This window comes from Pelodiscus sinensis, chromosome 3 (assembly GCF_049634645.1).
Source record: "Pelodiscus sinensis isolate JC-2024 chromosome 3, ASM4963464v1, whole genome shotgun sequence".
NCBI lineage: Eukaryota > Metazoa > Chordata > Testudines > Trionychidae > Pelodiscus > Pelodiscus sinensis.
In genome coordinates, this window is record NC_134713.1 from 101,676,566 (window position 1) to 101,696,071 (window position 19,506).

Sequence of the window (19,506 nt, forward strand, 5' to 3'; positions counted from 1 at the left end):
TTTCCAGATATGAAGAATTTCTGGGGACTTGTACGATGAATTTAAACTTACAAAATGAAAGGAGAAAATTAACATAGCAGCTTATTAGAACTCAGAAGCATCAGTGTTGAATAATTGTTTTATAAAGGCTTTGTTCAAATTGTATTATTGGGTTCTATAATAACATAGATTATAGTTTTTGTAGTTTCAATATTCTCTAATGTCCCTAAGCACTATACTATCAAGATTAAAATGGTCCCCAAACTAAAGGGTTTGGTAGATTTACAAAAAGCTGAATAATATAAACAAATTCTTATTAAATTACATAGAATTAATCTGACAGGTAACCTTTAGTAAATCTAGTAAGAAACTTTGCAGTTTAATAATTCCCTAACTAGGAAGATAGACCAGTTGAGAGGTAGAACACTAAGGTGATGGTGATTATTCTTGTATTGCAAAACAATCTGTGGGTTAGAGATGGGGAATTATTTATTCACAGGTGGTTCAAGTTTATTTATATAACATGAGTGGAGCAGCATTTCTTTTTTTCCCCCTTTGAAATGCACAATGGCTCTTTGTGTTGCTGACCGTAAGTGAAGATGCTAAGGGTGCTTGGAAAGTATTTGGGGCTTCTAGTTACCATAACAGAAAAACTTTTCCATTTTGTAGTGCTACTGTTTACTGTACATAGGAAATTTGTTTTTCTTTATCTTGTTTACCCACCAAAACTAAGTACAGTTAAACTCCAATAGTCTAGCGCCCAATTGTCTGGCACTCCCGATAGTCCAGCATCAAAATGGCAAGCACTTCTGACGGAACCGGGACGGAACCCGGAACCATTCAGGCCAGCCGCTTTCACATGGGTTACAGCAGGGAGGGGAAGTGTTTGGCTCTGGGGAAGGGGCGGGGGAGGGGGATTGGGTTACGCAGGGCGTCCAGCCAGCTAATTGATAAGTCGACCATTCAGCGCACGTGCCTCAGTTCCTGGAGGGAGACTCGCAGCTGTATTGGTGGCTCCGAGGACCCAAGCATAAGGTTGGGGGTGGGGGGAGATTGGGTTGGGAATATGCAGTACCTCCTGATACTCTGACATATCTGATAATCCGGCACCACCTAGGTCCCAAAGGTGCCGGATTATCGGAAGTCTACTGTAATATCTTTCTGAATCTTTTTCTTTCTACATGCATTATTATTATATACTGTGCATGTCTGTCTTTCATTTTATCTTTCATCTAACAGGAAAGGAATTTGGCTCTGAGATCTTCTAAGATGAAGGGAAATTTGCCCCCCAGAATCCCTTTAATGTGTTTCTTGGTTTAAATATAAAACAGATTTTACAGATATGTACAGTCTTTTCTCTTTAGAAATAAACTTAATGTTGTCTTCTCTAGGGATGTAAGCAATTAGTCAATGGCTTATAAAGTAGTCCAGTCGATGAGTCACTCCCCTCCTCCCCCCCCCCCCCCCCCCGCTGCCTCTTCAGCAGAGGCACCAAGGGGGGAGGCAGAAGCTGATGCTGGGGGGAGCTGGCTTAAAAGCTGGCTCTCCCCAGCACCGTATCCACAGAGGCTCAGAGGAGGCAGAAGTGCAGCAGGGAACCTGCATTGGCAGGGACCAAAGCATTCCTCGCTGGCCCGGGTCCCCTGCTGCTGCGCCTTTCCCTTTGAAATGTACAAGATCTGCCCGTGGCTCTTGTACATTTCAGAGGGAGAGGTGCAGCTAGTGAGAAGGACCCCATGCCTCTCCCTTTGAAATGTACAAGAACTGGAGAGGCTCATCAGCAGGGGACCCTGCGCCTCTCCCTTCAAAATGTACAAGAGCTTCCCGGAGCTCTTTTACATTTCAAAGGGAGAGGCATGGCAGTGGGGGACTCATGCAAGAGGGACCATCCCTGCTGCGCCTCTTCCTTTGAAATGTACAGGAGCTGCGACCGCTCTTGTACATTTCAAAGGCAAAGGGGCGGCAGAGTGCCCATCGACTACCGAATTAGCTGATTAATCGACATTTAACATTCCTAGTCTTCTCTACTGAAGAAAGACAAAGAAATTTTGGCATCCTGAGCACTTGGCTTGCGTTGGGTTCTGTTCTGTCACCTCCCTTCATTGTTTTTCTTTCAGATTCATAACTCTTTGAGGCAGAGACTGTTTTCTTATGTCTATAAAGTACCTGACATATTTTGAGTTCTACTAGAGTATAAATTATTATAATTGAAGACCTAAGAGTTATGTATTTGGTAGTTTGTGTGTGGTAATACAGTATACTATTCAGTTGAGAATCAGTTAAAAAAGGGAATGATGCCCAAGTGACTGGGATACTAGCCTGAGATTTGGGTGACCCGGATTCAATTACCTGCTCTACCATCGATTTCCTCTATGATCTTGCCTCATTTTCCTATCTGTAAAATGCGGTAATTGCAGCCTCTCCAATGCCGGGGGCTGCATCCGGCCCCTGGGCCTTAGATTCCCCACCACTGCTCTGCCTGGAGCTCATATAAAGGTTGTTTCTAGACAAGTGGACCAGGCTCTAAGATGAGCAGTTAGGTGGGTTGGCGAGAGTATGTTTCTTCCTGCATAAATAGAAGTTTCCAATCAGTAAATAGACCAAAAATATATTATTTATATGTGTTATTTTATATACTGTTAAAATGACTTTGTGTAAATCTTATGGTCATGCTATAATATACTTTCTACTCCTCTTGTATATCTTGTCCTTTCATCCAGCCACATGCACTTGCTAGGTATATTGTAAATTAGGAAACAAAAATGAATATTCTGAAGTATTGGAGGGAGGAGGGGGACACACATAGACTGGCTGCTTTTCTTTGTTCACCAATTCATTTTCTTTTAATGATAGTGCTGTCAATGCTTCCAACACTGAAGGATGCTCTAATGCATCAGTTGAATTCTGAGAGCCTCACATCTTTGCTGAAAAATAGGTAAGATAGTTTTGTAGATTCTTAGAAACTGTGCTAAATGATTTTGAGTCACAAATTTTCCATGGTTTTGGCCTGAAGATATACATTTACAATTTAAAGAGCATGTGAGATTTTGATTCTCTAAACCCTTGAATCAACAGTCTGTTACAGTATTCATTATATCATTAAATATTATTTATACATGTAGTTTCATGTGTATGGCACTTCACAAACATTAGAAGAAAAGATCCTGACCTATGGCACTTTTTCTAAGTGCCCTTGTTACAAGTACTTACCATGTGGAATTCCTGCAGAAGAAGTGCTTACAGAATCAGGCCCCTTGTGAAGTAGGATAGTGTATCCTTTTTGAGCTGCTTACACTGAATTTGTAAAAATGTTTTTGTAATCTTATCAAGGTCAGGTATGCAGGTGGTTGTGAAGAATATGCAAGATAGCTTTCCACTTGTAATCTCATCTGGAAGAAGTGAGCTATTAGAAGTGAATTTAAAGTAGAACAGGTAGGGACATGTTCTACATTAATGATTAATGCAGTTTTAGGGATACACCTCTGTCAATTAAGGTGATGGCTTTTGCGGCTGTGATCTCCAACTCATTTAATTTAGGCTACTAAATAGCCATCAGGTACCAATGACTTCTTTACATCTTATCTGGTTTGTGGTGGAGCCACTGATCTAGAAGGAAAAAACTACATTGCATATAGCCAGTTCTGACAAGTATGGCTATCAGAAATTTGTTTTTAAAATGCTTTCCTTGTAGAATTAATGTAGCTACCAAATCTCAGTACAGCAAATTTAATTTTTGTGAAGCAGCTGGAAAGGCTTTATCAATAATTCAGCCTTAATGACTGCTTAACCAGTCATTGTCGTCTATAGTTTAAAAAAGAAAGCAACGTAACCATTTTAAATAGCATTAAATTATCAGCCCCCAAGAAATTGACTTATAGTAGATGTCCCAAAAGAGTCTTAATTGTAATAGAGTTAGCTACCAAAAACAGTGAAAAACACTCAACATTATTTCAGTGCTGATATGTTATACAGTATGTCAAATCAATAATTTTGTCACAATAAACCATGATTTTAAATTGAAAATATATTTACTTAACATTTTCTTCAATATGTGTAATTAAGGTACTCTGCAATCAGTCTGGTTTATGTCCTGAAATAATCAGCAAAATTAGTTTGGCTTTAACACTGGGTGTCTTGGCTTTAAGGCAGACAGCCACAGTAGCTGAAATCATACACTGTAATTTATATTCTTGTGTCAGAATTTATCTGTTTTATCTTATAGGATAATATTTTGATAAGCTTGCATGTCAAAGTGTAAATGAGCTCTGAGACATTGGCAAATGAGTTGGTTTTCTTCTTGTAGTGGATATGGGAAAGGGCAGGCCAGATAGCAAGGTAGATTTTTTTTATTTATTTAAATTTCTGAATTCAGATGTTAACATGTAAGTGCTAATCTCTTGGGCAGAGAGATGGCCAGCCAGGTCACAGATATTAAGACCATCAGAAATTCTGTACAATAGCTTGCCAAGCATGCATAATCTTTTTGGATCGTGATGCAGTTTTGGACATATTCTGATCAATTATTTAGCTCACTGGTGCAGAAGAAGCATTGGATTTCATTTTCCTTGGATGAAGAGTTGTGGGTTTTATTTTTTGTGGAGAGACAGATCATAAAATGAAGTAACTGGCTGGACTGGATGTAAAGCTGGAGTTTTTCAAGTAGCTATGTATCCTTGGGTTCTGCCCAGAGATGCAGGATGCTTTCTTACTGCTTCCTCTGGCAGACAGCTCAAACCTCTTCAGTCCATGAGCAGTCACTTAGGGTACGTCTAGACTACATGCCTCTGTCGCCAGAGGCATGTAGATTAGGCTACCAGACATAGGAAAATGAAGCGGCGATTGGGATGAGGTATACCTGGCTGGTCGACAAATGCCTTTGATGTCGACACCCGCGCGTCCAGACTATCGCGCTGAGCCGACAAACAGCTGATCAGCTGTTTGTTGGCTCAGCGCAGCAGCCATGTAAATTTAAATGAAGCGGCGATTATTTAAATCGCCGCTTCATTTTCCTATGTCTGGTAGCCTAATCTACATGCCTCTGACAACAGAGGCATATAGTCTAGACATACCCTAAGTCTAGAGCAGTGTTTCTCAACCAGTGGTATGAGTACCCTGAGGGGTACTCGAGAGAAGTCTGGGGGTACATCAACACAAGTGAAATTTGGAAAAAACTGAATTTTTGTTTTAAGTTTTACAGCACTTTATTATATTTGTACTTTTTACACCCAAACATTTCATCACCCACCCGGCTACAATTAAGTTGTTTAAACAAATGTGTTGCTGTGGTAGAAAAAAATGTTGTGTGTCTGGAAACTGTAAGTACTGGGGGTACTTATAATTTTTTTAAACAGGGTACTTATCTGTGTGGTTTTCTTTAAAGGGGTACTTTATAAAAATAGGTTGAGAAACGCTGGTCTAAAGGAGGGAAAGAGAGTAAATGGCAGGCATGTAGTGTATTATTCTTCCTGAGCTACACACTAGCAGAAACTGGATGTGAGCACAAACTTAATTTAAATAATTATTATATTTATATCAACTTGCCTTGCAGTCCTGCTGTTTTATTTTCCTTAATTATTGTCTAGTTTCTTTTTTAATGTTTTTAATATTTTTCATTATTTCTTTCCCAACAGGCCACCAAACAAGTTAGAAATATGGGAGGATTTAAAGATAATAAGTAAGTCAAAATCCAGATGTTTATGTACATGTTATTGTAGCATAATAAGCCTGAAAAAATATACATCTTGTGCCGCCTTCTTTTAGAGTATACTTATCTGTTATAGGGATGTAAGCATAAGCTTAATGAATAGTCGACTAGTGATGCGAATAGTTGCCTCTTCTCCCCCCCCCCCCTTTGCTACCTCTATCAGAGAGAGATAGCAAGTAGGGGAGTAGGAGCCGGTGCTGGGGGAAGCCGGCTTAAAAGCCAGTTCCCCCCAGCACCGTCTATGCGCTGCTTCTGCTGCGATTCTGCTTTTGAAATGGTTGAGGTGCCACAGGGAGCTGGCCCTGTGCTCCCTACTGGACTTCTGCTTTGGAACTATAGCAAGCCAGCAGGGCTCTTGGTACAGTTCAAAGGCAGAGTTACCCTTATACATGATTGAATAAAGGTAAAGGGAAGAATGCCATAGTTATGGTATAGTATATATACGTAGCTGAATAATTGTGCAGTGAAATATCTTTGGGACAAGGCTGAATACCCCTTCCTGACTTGTAGCTACCATGTGTTGTTCTGTTTTTTCTCGTGATTTCATCTTTCACCCCCATTGGTTCTGTTCCTCTCTCTTCCACAGCTTTGTTATATATGCTACTTTGTCCATCTGGTCGTCTTCCCCATTTCGTAGTCCTTTTCTTCTCGCACTCATATTGCTTGCTACTCAAGCAGATTTACTACCTTGTTGCCCCATATACCCTTCTGTCTTCTTGCTATTGTCTGGCTGCTCTAATGCTGGCTCCTGTTTCCCTTCTTAACCAATATCAGCCTTTTCCAGAGGTAATTAGCAGGCGTCTTCTTGTTCCCAGGCTGCTGTTATGCTGCCTTTGTCTGAGTTGCATGATGAAATCTAATGTAGAGTTCTGTATCTGTTTCCATGGCCTTATGAAGACTGGAAATTTTAATACAACACCCCATTTTGCATTTTTAATTAGCCCAATAAAAGGGATCAGCAGTAAATTCAAGTAACTTATGCAGTATCTTTTCTTTTTGCAAATTGTTTTAATAGTGTAATTTAGCATGTTGCTTTACATTGAATGATTGTGAATTTTATTATGCATATTTAGATCATCTTGATTGTGAACTTTATTTGAGGTGTGTGATCTAAGAAAAGCAATGACATGAAAAAATGACTGTAAAAAGAAATTTTATCTAGCTCTGGAGAATGCTCCCTTTTGCTCTCTGAGTGAGGTAACTTCAAAATTATTATTTTTTCCCTCTTTAAGGTTTTACCAGAAGCATTGTAGCTGTGTATAGTACATGTATGCTTGTAGTTCTTCTGCGAGTCCAATTAAATATTATTGGTGGCTACATCTACCTGGATAATGCAGCAGTCTGCAAAAACGGCACAGTGAGTATTTATTTGTGGAAAGAAATTATTCAGTGAAAGATGAAAAAGTATAACAAGGAATGTTGAGATAAAATTATTGAAAGGAAACCTTAGACTGAAACCAGGATTGAGAGTGCGAAAACCTTTCTGACAGTGAGATGTATTAGTCTATGGAATGAAAGCATTGGTAGACCTGTTGCTTGAAACCTTTAAAACTGGACTGAACAAAAGCCTAATAACCACAACTAATACCCTCTCTTAGCAACACAGGTGCAAATTGAGACAGTTATTTATTATTAAAGATCCAAATAATTATAAATTTCTCTTATCTCATTATGAGAAAATGGACACCAGCCTGTGGTAGTTGATTCAGATGCAGGATTGTCATGCCTAGTTCCTCCCAGCATATAGACAGGGTGCCCCCAAGTTACAGTTCCCTACAACTGAAGAAAAATTATGATTGGCTAATTACATCCTAATCTAGTCATGTTGCTTGACTCCAGTTGTACCTTGAGGCTTCCTGACTGGATGTCTTTACTGCTGTTGCCAGATCACGGGAAACAATTAGTATAAGACAAGACATTTTCTTTTCTATGTTATAGCTGTCAACAACAGGAACAAACTAGTCTAACTAGGATGTTCAATAAGATCTCTGTGAGCTACTAGATGGCTGCTTTAAAAGCATGAGATGTTGGCATTAGGAATGTAAAATCCCAGTTAATCAGTTAAACTGTTGGTTAAACCTAATAGTTAGCTGGTTAACCAACTAAAGCAGGATTTGGGCTGGGGACCACTCAAATTCAGCTGGAGCAGCCCTTAACCTATGGAGCTCCTGCCCCCAGCCCGGCGCTGGGGATGGCTCTGCTGGCCCCCAGACCCTGTGGCTCCCAGCCCCCGCCAGAGCAGCCACTGTCTGTATCAGATACAGGAGCAGCTCCTGACTGCAGGGAACTCGGATTACCTGCAGACAGAGGCTGCTACAGATGTCAGAGCAGTCCCTTCCTGTGTGGCGCCTGAGTCCACTGCAGACAGGAGCTGCTATGGACAAGAGCAGCCCCTGTCCATGGTGGGCCCCCTACAGGGCTGGAGCAGCCCCCTGCCCACAGCGGGCAGGGAGCTGTTCTAGTTCCCACTGGCTTACTGCTTCCAGTTAATGGGTAGCATTACTGGTTAACCTTTCGCATCCCTAGTGGGCATTTATAGTTATCTGAGTGGTCCTCTGTATTGTTAACAGCTCCTCCACCTTCCTTTCCAGAGGGGGCTTAGGAGAATCCACTTCCCAGTAAAATACAGCCCTGTGGTGGAAGTCAAGATCCAGTTGGTAAAATCTGAGGAGGATGAGTGTAAAAGGAGAGATACTTCGTTTCTGCCATCTTCCCAGTAGTGGCATAAATTGGCAGGATTCAACCTGAGAGGTTGCCTAGGTGTGAAGTATATAGCCTCTGCCTCATATCCTGAGAATTTCTGTTTCACCACAGCAAGTTTTAAGGCTTTTGTGAGACTTGAGTTGATATTATCCCATTCCTTCAGAGTCGTTTTTCTGAGGAGCAGACAAGTGGAGAGGTCACTGGTTCCAACTCTGGATTGTCCTCTTCAGGAGACTTCCTATCTGAGCAAAAGGTGAATGAGAGAAGAGGTTTTTCCTGCCATTAGGCATGAAGGAGAGGTCTCTGCAATACAGTGGAGGGCAAGAATCAGGGAGCTCACCTCCAAAAAGTTCTTTTTGAAAGAGAGGTAAAAAGATCCTTTAGGATGGAGGAAAGCAGAAGCCATAGCCTGAATAAAGGGTCTCCTTTTTACTGGAGAAGGGGGACTGTCCTGAGAGAGACTGATTTTTTTTCCCACCTCCCATGTATCAACTTGCCAGCTCTTGTTTGAGCCTTGATTTCTTCTGGTGGTTCTCTTCTTGAGTGTCCTAGGATACCTGGGAGCAGTCTGGCTTTTCCTCAGAATTCCCGGTGAGACAGAGGTTGCTGATTTAGATTAGGTGCTCTCATCTTTTGCCCAGGCTTGTGTGTGGCAAAGCTGGGAGAGGAAGGATAAGCAGAATGCTGCTGCTGAAGAATGGATGTGCCGCAAAAGACATTTTTAGCTCCTTTTCCCTAATTTTCTTTGAGGAAGTCTTTGTCCTATCCTGTTCCATACTGTGAAACTACTGAGGTCTGGAAGAAAGGTGGTGCTTTATCAGTGAGGCAGAATAGGCATATTAGAAGGATCTGGGAAAGTCCCCACATAGCATTAGAAGGATTTGGGAGAGGAAAGTCTACATCCAGAGTGACTACAACCTGTGTGAAACAAAGGAAGAAGACTCTTGCATTAATCTATACTAGTGGCTGGTACATCATTAAATTGTTGATTTTATTCATTTATTTATTTATTTATTAATACAGACACCTCTTGCACCACCTGAAGTCCAACAGCAATATTTATCAAGTATTCAACACCTTCTAGGTGATGGTATGATAATTCTGAACTTACTATTTTTATATCATGCCATTGTATTCAATATTTCAACAAATGAGACTTGAATAATTTTTTATGCCTTTTTTTTTTGTTCATAGGTCTGACTGCATTAATAACTGTAGTTAAACAAGCTGTGCAGAAAATTTTTGGAAGGTAAAAGTTACTTTTTTCCCATCTTTTCCATGTTGATCGCTTCTAAATAGTGTGTCTGGAGGAGGTGTTAGCATATAAGCCTGTTTGTTAGCATGAGAGAAAATTTTGGTTTGATACTAATATGTGTGAAGAATAAAAGACAAAGATTCTGCATGTTACATTTCCCACAACAAGATGGGGCTTTCAGCACAACGACACAGATCGGGGATAGAGCTAAAAGTATTACAGGGTATGATGAGAGTATATATGAGCCCACACTTGAAAACAGCCTCAACTCCTTATCTCAAAATAAGGTCAAGCGATGTTGAAGGACAAAGAGCAATGGGGTGGGGAGGTAAAGCACTGAAAGATCAGAGAAATGCCTACCCCTGATTGGAGTATATCTTCACTCCTTTCCCCTTCAAAACAGAACATGACCAAACATTTTAAGTGGTGAGATTCGGGGCATGCACAGCAGGTATATTTGGATCTGCCAAGAAGGGAGTGGGAAGGGAAATGGTAATGGCAGACTGGGGGACTGGTAATAGGGGAAAGAGGAACAGGAACACAGGCAAGGTAAGGGGGAGACACAGGGAAATGCTCTGTGGCATCAGCTGAGAACAGAACCCTGGGAAGAGAGTGCTCCATTGGACCCAGGGATTAGGAGAAGAAGGGGTTCTATTGGTGTATAAAACTGTAGATGGGGGAGGGGAAGAGTAAAATTCTATCAGTATACAGAGTTACGCCCAACTGGAGTGAAGGGCTTCAGGAATATGCTTGCTTGGAAACTAACCCTGCATTTCAGACTGCATTTCAGACTTCTGGTCTTCTACTTTCTGTCTGCATGACAAAAACCGAGAGAGAGGGTGAAGGGAAAGCCTTCTAATACGGGAGTGTTCTCAGAAATATTAACATGAGGAAACTTTGATTTGTAAATAAATGCGCTTTTCTAGATCCTAACTATTAATGTGCACTGGAAGACATAGCTTGTTGCAACAGATTTCTGAGGTGATCAATATCTGAAAATAGTGATGGTCAATGTTCTCTCTAATTTTTTCTATCCACATGTTGAATACGGTAGTTTACATGCACTGACACATGTGCAGGTATGCACCACCAGTAGGAACACATGCTGCAACCTGTAGGTGTTCTTTTAATCAGTTGGTTGGCATGTGAATCTCTCTTGGGTGACCGCCCAAGCACTCAGCTTATAGGGAATACTGGTGGGGGTTGTCTGAATATAATTTTGTCATGAGCAAATAAATGAAATCCATGTTGTTAACATCTGAGTCCTTTCTTTCCAGTATTTCTCTTAAACACGCTCTGTCTCTTTTGGAGTTGGAGCAAAAACTTAAAGAAATCAGAACATTGGTAGAACAGAATACTGACTCATCCCACTCAGATAAGACTGGATCTAGATCTCTGTTGTGTCATTATATGATGCCAGATGAAGAAAACCCATTAGCCACCCAGGTAGTTGTTTAATTTTATGTGCATTATTTTTGTTCTGTTTTGTGCACCACATTATTGTTGTAGCATGGTAACTGTACTCTTGATGAGAGCTAACATCACTTACATCAAATTAAGTCCAGTGTCCTGGTTTCTTTAATTTAGGCAAAATAATTTATGGACCAGCAGTAGCTGCTCCAGAGCTGAAACAGAATTGCTTTTTATTCTGTCAGTTTCATCCTCCATCCTGGAGAAACAAGGTTTAGAGAGAAGACGAAAACTTTGATGGCAATCAGTTGTTTCATTAAAACAATTTTCCAAGCTTCCTGAAGTTTGCAAGCATCATAGTTACATACCAATTCACATCTCACACTGAAAGAATATTTAGTCCTTTACTTGATATAAAAGTAGTTTTAAGGAATGAATTTTCCCCAGAGTGGGCAATCAGATACTCATGTTATGTTAGATGACTAAATATAAATGTATTGAATTATTTCAATTTTAGAGGACTAAAAAGTACAGAGTATCTTGCAACATTACTCTTATTTCTCAGTGAAAAAACCCAGCAGTGATAAAATTAGCGAGCGCTTCTGCACACACATTATAGAGACTTGATAATCATGATTTAAAACTTGGTTTCCAGTTGGGCATTTGTTACAATGGTTTTATTTTATCACATTTTTGGCTTGACTTCTTTCCCCTTTTCCTGTTGTTGTTACGTTTTAATCCTTATTTTTGATTACTCATGTGATGTGCACTGAGAGGCTGCCTACCTTTAGTGTGAGGAAGCCTTGCCTGTGTTTGCCATGGCTCATTTCCCAAATTCCACTGACCATTGACAACACAAGCTCTTCATCTGGCATTCTGTTGGCCTCACTGTCAGTCTCTACAGATTAGCAGTTGTCATACCTTAATCTCCAATATCTCTCAGTATCTCCTTGGAGTATCCAGCCTCTGGTCTACCAGATACGTGTAGTATTTGCTAAGGATTTAAGTGAGTAGTCAACTAATTGATACGTTTAGGCTTATCAGTTGGTTGAGTCGACTCCTTGCATGTCCCCCCCACCTTTGCTGCCTCTGTATCAGAGGCAGCAGAGGGCCAGGGAAGCAGGAGCTGGGGTTGGGGGGAACTGGCTTAAAAGCACCATCTTTGTGTGCCGCTGCCTCCCCCATCCTCCCTTCCATGCTGCTGCCTCTATCAGAGCAGGGGGAGTAGGAGAGGCTGCTCGCACCACATCCGGGACCTACCCCTGCTGCTCTTCAGTTTAAATGTAGAAAGAGCCAGGAGGGCAGGCTACATTTAAACTGCACAGCCATAGCAGGGGTAGCTCCCAGACCGGCGTGAGCCAGGACTGAGCGTCTTCCCTTAGCAACTAATCGTGTAGTCCATAAAAATTCTGTCAACACATGATTAGTGAAATACCCTCTTCTTAGCATTCTTGGTATTTGCAAATCTACTGCTTCTTTCAAAGAAACAGTACATTTCAACTTACCACTTCACCTCAGATTACTGTTCTGTTTTACACACAGCAAGCACTCAGGTATCTTTATAATGAAATCGAATATTGTAGAACCTTTCAATCATAAGCACCTTAGGAATTGAAGTGGTTTGTAATTATGAACAAAATGTTATGGTGGTTCTTTGGAAAGTTTACAACTGAACATTTAACTAATTTAAATTAAACAAGTACAAAAACAGTTTTCCTTGTCAAATCTTTTTTATATTATACTTTTTTTTTTAAACACAGTTTTGTTTTGTCTCTCCTACTGCATGTTTCCAGTTCTACTGTATAAGTTTATTTAATGAAGCAGAGTCCAGGAGCAGGAAGCAGTAGTGTTGGAAACAAACATATAAAATAAAATCATAACATGCATTCTAGTACCTAGACTTTAAGAAGATTTTTGTGTCTAATAAAGTATTGCTCACTAAGGATGTTAAATTGCGATTACTGAGCTAATTGTATAGTCGATACAAATTGTATTAGCTCCCTGCTGGCACCCCTGCGGACAGGGTCTGCTTCGCAGCAGTCTTCCCTATCCCCCTGACAGAGGCAGTGGGGGGCAGGTGGCACCCTAGAGACAGTACTGGGGGGAACCAGCTTTTAAGCCAGCTCTCCCCAGCACCGGCTCGTGTACCCCCCTTGCTGCCTTAAGCAGTTCCCACTCACCCTATGTTCCTACTGTGGCGCTTCAGCCTGAAATGTAGCAAGAACCCCTGCTTCAGTCCCTCCTCATGCCATTTCCCCCCTGTGCCCCATGGAGACGTTGCTGGGGAGAACCAGCTTTTAAGCTGGCTCCCCTAGCACTGGCTCCCTCCCTCTTGCTGCCTCTGGTAGAGGCAGCAAGGGTGGGGGAAGCGACTAATCGAGTCACTACTCAACTATCCAATAAGCTTTTGCATCCCTTACATCCCTATTGCTCTCACAAAAATCTTGATAGCACTTTCCAGCCAGGCTGGCTAAAACACATTTCATGAGACAAGCACACTATCAGTTTATATTCTATATGAAGGATTCAGTAAGATTCCTTGGACTCCAAGATCCACTAGAACAAATATATCTTTGTCTTTATTCATAAACTGGATTTTAGAGTCCCTCAGTCGGCATCTGATTCAGTATGCTGCATACTGTATGCATATAGACATATAATGCACAAAACACAAATGGCCAGGGAGATAAGTTGTCTTGCCTGAAAGGAACATTTTTGAGGTATGCCACCTTTGGGTGACCTGCCATAATTCCAAGACATTGCAAAATGTTCAGTATAGCTACATAGCTCCTTAAATAGCTGTACCTACATTTTGCAGTGATTATGACAACCAGTAGGCTACTGCTGGCTCTCATTAGAGGTCTCTCATGCCATCCATCAGTCAACTATTATATAAATTTCTGTCACACGGGATCCCTGCAAAGTATTTTGCACCCCTGTGTCCTCTGCAGGTTGGTACCAAGCAGACTCTGGGTCTCTCTCATTTAATCAATTTCCTGAAATGAACACTAGGTTCATGTGTATTACCAATATGGTCCTGCAACACTGATTTAAAAAACTGACCATTATATATGTAATCTACTATTTGTATTCAAGTTGCTAATGGAGTTCATATTAAGTTGGATGTTCTGTTTGCTTTTTTTCTAGGCTTGTGGACTTACAGAAAGAGATGTTGCTACTATTAAATTACTTAATGAAACCAGAGATATGTTGGAAAGGTATAGCGAGAATCTATGCTGTAATCTGTATTAACGTTAAAATCTTTACCATAAAATTGTAATGTACGTGTATGTACTTATGGTGGTGATTGTTCCCCTTAATACAGGACCATTATTAAACTATTAACATAATATTAAAATTAATGAACTAAAGACTTTTAGACTACCATTTTCAAAAGTGCCTAAGGAAATTGCTCAAAATTTAGTAGAATTTGAATACTGTTATTTGAAAAACCACACAATCTTTTAAAAACTATACAATTCTGATTAATCACTATGAACATTACCAGATACATCACTAGGAAAAAGACTTGTAAGAAGTAATCTCGTGGTGGCAAACTGACAGGAAAGATCTCCCCCACCCACCCATTTTCTGTGGTTTTACAATAACTTAGGCCAACTTCTCTCTATTAGAGCAGTGTAAATCCAAAGTTTTTTCACTGAAATCAGTGGTTTTCCTCTGTTCTTGCACTTATGTAAAAATGAGGAAATTTGGGCTTACTTTTCTTTCTAAGATTCCATTTTGAAATGGGTTCCAATTGACACCTGTTTATGCAGGGTTTTAGCAGTGCATTAAACGTTTTTCTTTTACAAGGGAGTTATAAAAACTGAGGGGGTTTGAATTGAAAATATTGCCAGACATTGAACGTGAATTTTGCTGTGCCCATTAACACGGTATCGAAGCACGAAGTAAAAATAATTACTGAAGTGCTAGTTCTGATACACTAGTGATAAATACTTAAGAAATATTTGGTTTGCCCTGGATTTTATTCAGCTCCAGGTGAAGTTCAATACGCTGGTTATAATCTATATAACCCTAAATATTTAGGATTTGGTTATTCTCTCTCTGGTATACTTCCACAACTGAGAACAGCAGTGGTATTCAAGGTGGAAGTCCCTCAACAGAAATATGAAAGAACAAGGTGTTCTGTGACTTTTTTGTAACCTGGGTTTGTAAGAACCCAAACTTGTTAATCTTCTAGATGTGCTACAAAGGCCATCTGTTTGGTGGGCTGAGGAAGATATATTTATGAGCAGTCTTTTCCCTATGTTGTAACCTTCAGTTTGAGATAGGCACCCATATTGCTTGAGGGGTGTTTACAAGTGTATTTTTAAAATGTGAAGAACTACATATTAGGAACGAGACTGGAATTTTTAACAACTTTTTTTTTTTTTACAGCCCAGATTTTAGTACAGTTTTGAGCACATGTTTAAACAGAGGATTCAGTCGACTATTGGACAATATGGCAGAATTCTTTAGACCTACTGAACAGGACGTATGTCAGAGTGGCTCTATAAATAGGTAAATATTACTTTGGTATTTTATGTGTTGTCTGTCTTAATTGTTCTTTTGATGTTACAGTAAACTCTGCAAATGATTATAGATTTCATGGCCCCTGTATAATGGAAGTAACTGGTGAGGAGAAGAATTAATAAACCAACATGGATTTTACTTGCTTATTTTCATCCTTGAAGTACTAGCATTGCCATTTTACAGATAAGAAAACAGAAATATAAGACATGACTTGAGTAAGGTACCACACAGCTAGTTACAGTTAAATCTAGAACTTTAGAGTTCTTGTTGACACAGTCCCCCCACCCTCCCTTGCCTGGTCCTGACTGCTGTGCCTCTGCCTTTGAAATGTAGCAAGAGCCACAGGCAGCTCTTGCTACATTTCAAAGGCAGAGGCGCAGCAGTCGGGACTCTGCGTGAGCGGGGACTGCTTCAACATCCAGTGGGGGGTTCTGGCTCTCTTACTACATGACAAAGGCAGAGGTGCAGCAGAAATAGCAAATGCTCCCTCCGCCCCTTGACTAATCGAGTAGTCCATTGACTACTCATTTCCATCAATGACTAGATTAGCTGGTTAATCGGAATTTAACGTCCCCAACAGCTAGTGATGGTACAAACTTTGGTTGAACTATAGTTCTTGCCGTATGTGACACACCCGTATTGAATGGAATACAGTTACCAACAGATCAGTTGTTGTTCATTGTGGTTGTCCTCTGTATGTGTGCTTTAACAAAAAATTGATAAAGAACAAATAAATACACTTAACAGTACACACAATGCAAATCTGAAATGTACTCTTTTAACACTAAAAGAGATGGAAGGATCTTCTTCAGAATTCTAATAATCCCAAAGAGTTTATATATAGTTTTTGTAATATAAAAGAGAGCCTTAGGCTTACCTTGTATGTGTTTTTGTTCTTCTAGTCTCTCCAGTGTCAGTCTTCCTTTGGCAAAGATAATACCCATCATAAATGGACAGGTCCATTCAGTGTGCAGTGAAACCCCTAGTCACTTTGTTCAGGTAAGAAGCCTTTGTACTTTGTATCTTAAAAATATCCCACGTCTGTTAATGTTGCATTTATCAATGAATATTTTATAGCATGACTATATTGCCCAATGATGAGTTTTACTTCGTTTCTTTTAAGAAGTGGGAACAGCTGGTGCCACTTAAGAGTTGGAGGCAAAAAAAAAATCCCATCTCTCCTCCTAGCCATCTGCTATTGTCAGCAGAGGGGAAGGGAAGGATGGTGGTAAATGAGGAAATGTAGAATGATCTCTTGATCAGACTGCTTTGGTGTTTCAGATCACAATTTTTGTTTTCATACTTTAGAAACTTTTATATTTGAGGTAACAACTCAGTACTTTCTGAATCGGTCTCTTTCATGTTTAACTTCAGCAAGTAAAGTGTGGTGATGATGCTTCTTAAACTAGTTATTTTTGCTTCCATCTTCTTCCAGGACCTGTTGATGATGGAACAAATGAAAGACTTTGCTGCTAATGTGTATGAAGCATTTAGTACTCCTCAACAATTAGAGAAGTGAACTGTGCATCAGAAGAGACAGATCATGTATTTATATAGTACATCCCTTGTGAATACCTGGTAGGAATTTAAGGATTTTGGTTAATTTCCTAATGGGGTAGGATTACTAGTCTGTCAGAAAGAATACACTTCTTGAAATTCTCAAGTATTTTCCTGGTTTTGTTTTTTATATTATAGAATCCTGCTTACAACACCTGATTAAAAACTTGTTCTTGTTGGAAGAATCACTGTTCACTAAGACTGTTTTGAAGGTTTGATCTCTGTTTAACTAATTTAGAACTACTTTTATTGTATACAAAAGGCCAATATTAAGATATCTACAGTTAAAACTGACTTGCTTCTGATGTGGTGAATTTGGAAGAAATAATCTCTACATAAAACTCTAGAAACTGCAACAGTTAGTAAGCTGGGTGAAATCAGGCGCATCTCTCCCTTCCCCACAGATTTAAAAAGATCCTTCTTTCCTCAGTACTACAAATGCCATCCTAACGGATTTAATATTTCAAAGGTGAAAATAAAGTTCTCTGCCAAGTGATGCAGGTGCCTGACCAAAGTTCTGGGTGCTTGCCTTCTGCTGAAGACTTAAAATACATTGATTTTTAGAGGGTCTCTTGTGTTTATGCTGTTGATGAACAGCTATCGCTGTACACATTTGTTTGTAAATATTTTATCATACTTTGTATTAATTGATCCCAGTACACTGTCTGTATTGCAATAAAGAATTTTAATGTAAAATGTGTGTGCAATAACTTTACCGACCTAAATAAAAGAATGTCTTATCTAAACTGACCACCACTTAAAAACTTTACATATTAAAATAAATGTATCTACATTATAGTAGTCTTGCATTTATTTTCATTAGTTTCCTGCAGAAACTAGCACAGAACAAACAAAAAACCCCTACTCCTCAGGCCTAGTCCTATTCACAATCTCCTAAATTTTAGGCAGCAGAAATACTTACGTCCCTTCAATCTGTGGGGAGTCCTATTCCTGTTACCTTGTACCAGGGCTGCAGTGGACATGGTTCCAGCTGGGGGAATCCAGGGCACCCTCTGAGGTCTAGGTTCCTGGTGAGACTCCCTATGCTAATTATATCCCAGTTGTTAACGGGGTGCGCGTGTACTGGCTCAATGCTACTCAACATTCTCATCTGTTGAAAAATGAAATCTGGAACTGCTAAACACAAAGGCTACATCTACACTGGCATGATTTTCCGGAAATGCTTTTAATAGAAAAGTTTTCCATTAAAAGCATTTTCAGAAAAGTGTGTCTAGATTGGCAGGACGCTCTTCCGCAAAAGCACTTTTTGTGAAAAAGCGTCCGTGGTCAATCTAGACGCGCTTTTCCGCAAAAAAGCCCCAATCGCCATTTTCGCAATTGGGGCTTTTTTGCGGAAAACAAATCTCTGCTGTCTACACTGGCCCTTTTGTGCAAAAGTTTTTCGGAAAAAGACTTTTGCCCAAACGGGAGCGGCATAGTATTTCCGCAAAAGCACTGACAATCTTACATGACAATCTTACAAAGGCTACGTCTACACTGCAGGCTTCTTGCGCAAGAACTGTTTTGTGCAAGAGTTCCTGTGCAAAAGGTCTTCCACAAGACCGTGTCCACACTGCCATGTGCTTTTGTGCAAGAGATGTGCTTTTGCACAAGAGCATCCATTGGAGTGTGGATGTTCTCTTGTGCAAGATAGCTCTGATGGCCATTTTAGCCATAGGGGTTTCTTGCACAAGAAATTCATGTTGCCTGTCTACACTGCCTTCTTGTGGAAGAGCTCTTCCGCAAGAGGGCTTATTCCTCGTGGGGAGAGGAATAACTCTTCCGGAAGAAGCCCTGTTTTCCAACGCTGTACTGTAAATTTATTTGCACAAGAACGTGCATGCAGTGTAGACACCCAATAAGTTTTTGCGCAGTTCTTTCGCAAAAAGCCTGCAGTGTAGATGTACCCATAGTGAGTTAAGTGACTATTGGGGGATACAATGCTGATGAAAGGACACTCATGCTTCTAGGAGGCAGCAAAGGTCCAGACACATCTAGAAATACCTTTTCTGCTCTATTGTATATTCTTCACTAGGGCTACGTCTACACTGGCCCCTTTTCCGGAAGGGGCATGTAAATTTCACTAGTCGTCGTAGGGAAATCCGCGGGGGATTTAAATATCCCCCGCGGCATTTAAATAAAAATGTCCGCCGCTTTTTTCCGGCTTTTAAAAAAGCCGGAAAAGAGCGTCTAGACTGGCCCCGATCCTCCGGAAAAAGTGCCCTTTTCCGGAGGCTCTTATTCTTACTTTGAAGTAAGAATAAGAGCCTCCGGAAAAGGGCACTTTTTCCGGAGGATCGGGGCCAGTCTAGACGCTCTTTTCCGGCTTTTTTAAAAGCCGGAAAAAAGCGGCGGACATTTTTAT

At 40.3% G+C, this 19,506-nt stretch overlaps 2 protein-coding genes across 6 annotated transcripts in view; one reads left to right on the forward strand and one right to left on the reverse strand.

The window, feature by feature from the left end:
* The window catches only part of PEX3 (peroxisomal biogenesis factor 3), a 21,975-nt gene extending 4,041 nt beyond the window's left edge, over nucleotides 1–17,934 (forward strand). The window contains exons 3-14 of one of the 3 annotated variants that reach the window (XR_012902695.1): nucleotides 2,833–2,914; nucleotides 5,610–5,653; nucleotides 6,916–7,040; nucleotides 8,550–8,639; nucleotides 9,410–9,476; nucleotides 9,581–9,635; nucleotides 10,919–11,087; nucleotides 14,199–14,269; nucleotides 15,450–15,572; nucleotides 16,487–16,583; nucleotides 17,020–17,162; nucleotides 17,280–17,934. Coding sequence is in view for 2 of the 3 variants with exons in the window: in XM_075924335.1 (XP_075780450.1) it covers nucleotides 2,833–2,914; nucleotides 5,610–5,653; nucleotides 6,916–7,040; nucleotides 8,550–8,639; nucleotides 9,410–9,476; nucleotides 9,581–9,635; nucleotides 10,919–11,087; nucleotides 14,199–14,269; nucleotides 15,450–15,572; nucleotides 16,487–16,583; nucleotides 17,020–17,103 (1,007 nt within the window). In the remaining variant the exon portion in view is untranslated. Of the gene's footprint in view, nucleotides 1–2,832; nucleotides 2,915–5,609; nucleotides 5,654–6,915; nucleotides 7,041–8,549; nucleotides 8,640–9,409; nucleotides 9,477–9,580; nucleotides 9,636–10,918; nucleotides 11,088–14,198; nucleotides 14,270–15,449; nucleotides 15,573–16,486; nucleotides 16,584–17,019 lie in introns of all 3 variants that reach the window. The other 2 variants (XM_075924335.1, XM_075924336.1) reach the window with 2 other exon arrangements.
* Nucleotides 17,017–19,506, reverse strand: part of FUCA2 (alpha-L-fucosidase 2) — a 28,945-nt gene continuing 26,455 nt past the window's right edge. For all 3 annotated transcript variants that reach the window (XM_025187616.2, XM_006128787.4, XM_075924334.1), the window contains one exon: nucleotides 17,017–19,172. The gene's annotated coding sequence lies outside the window, so the exon portion shown is untranslated. The remainder of the gene's footprint in view (nucleotides 19,173–19,506) is intronic.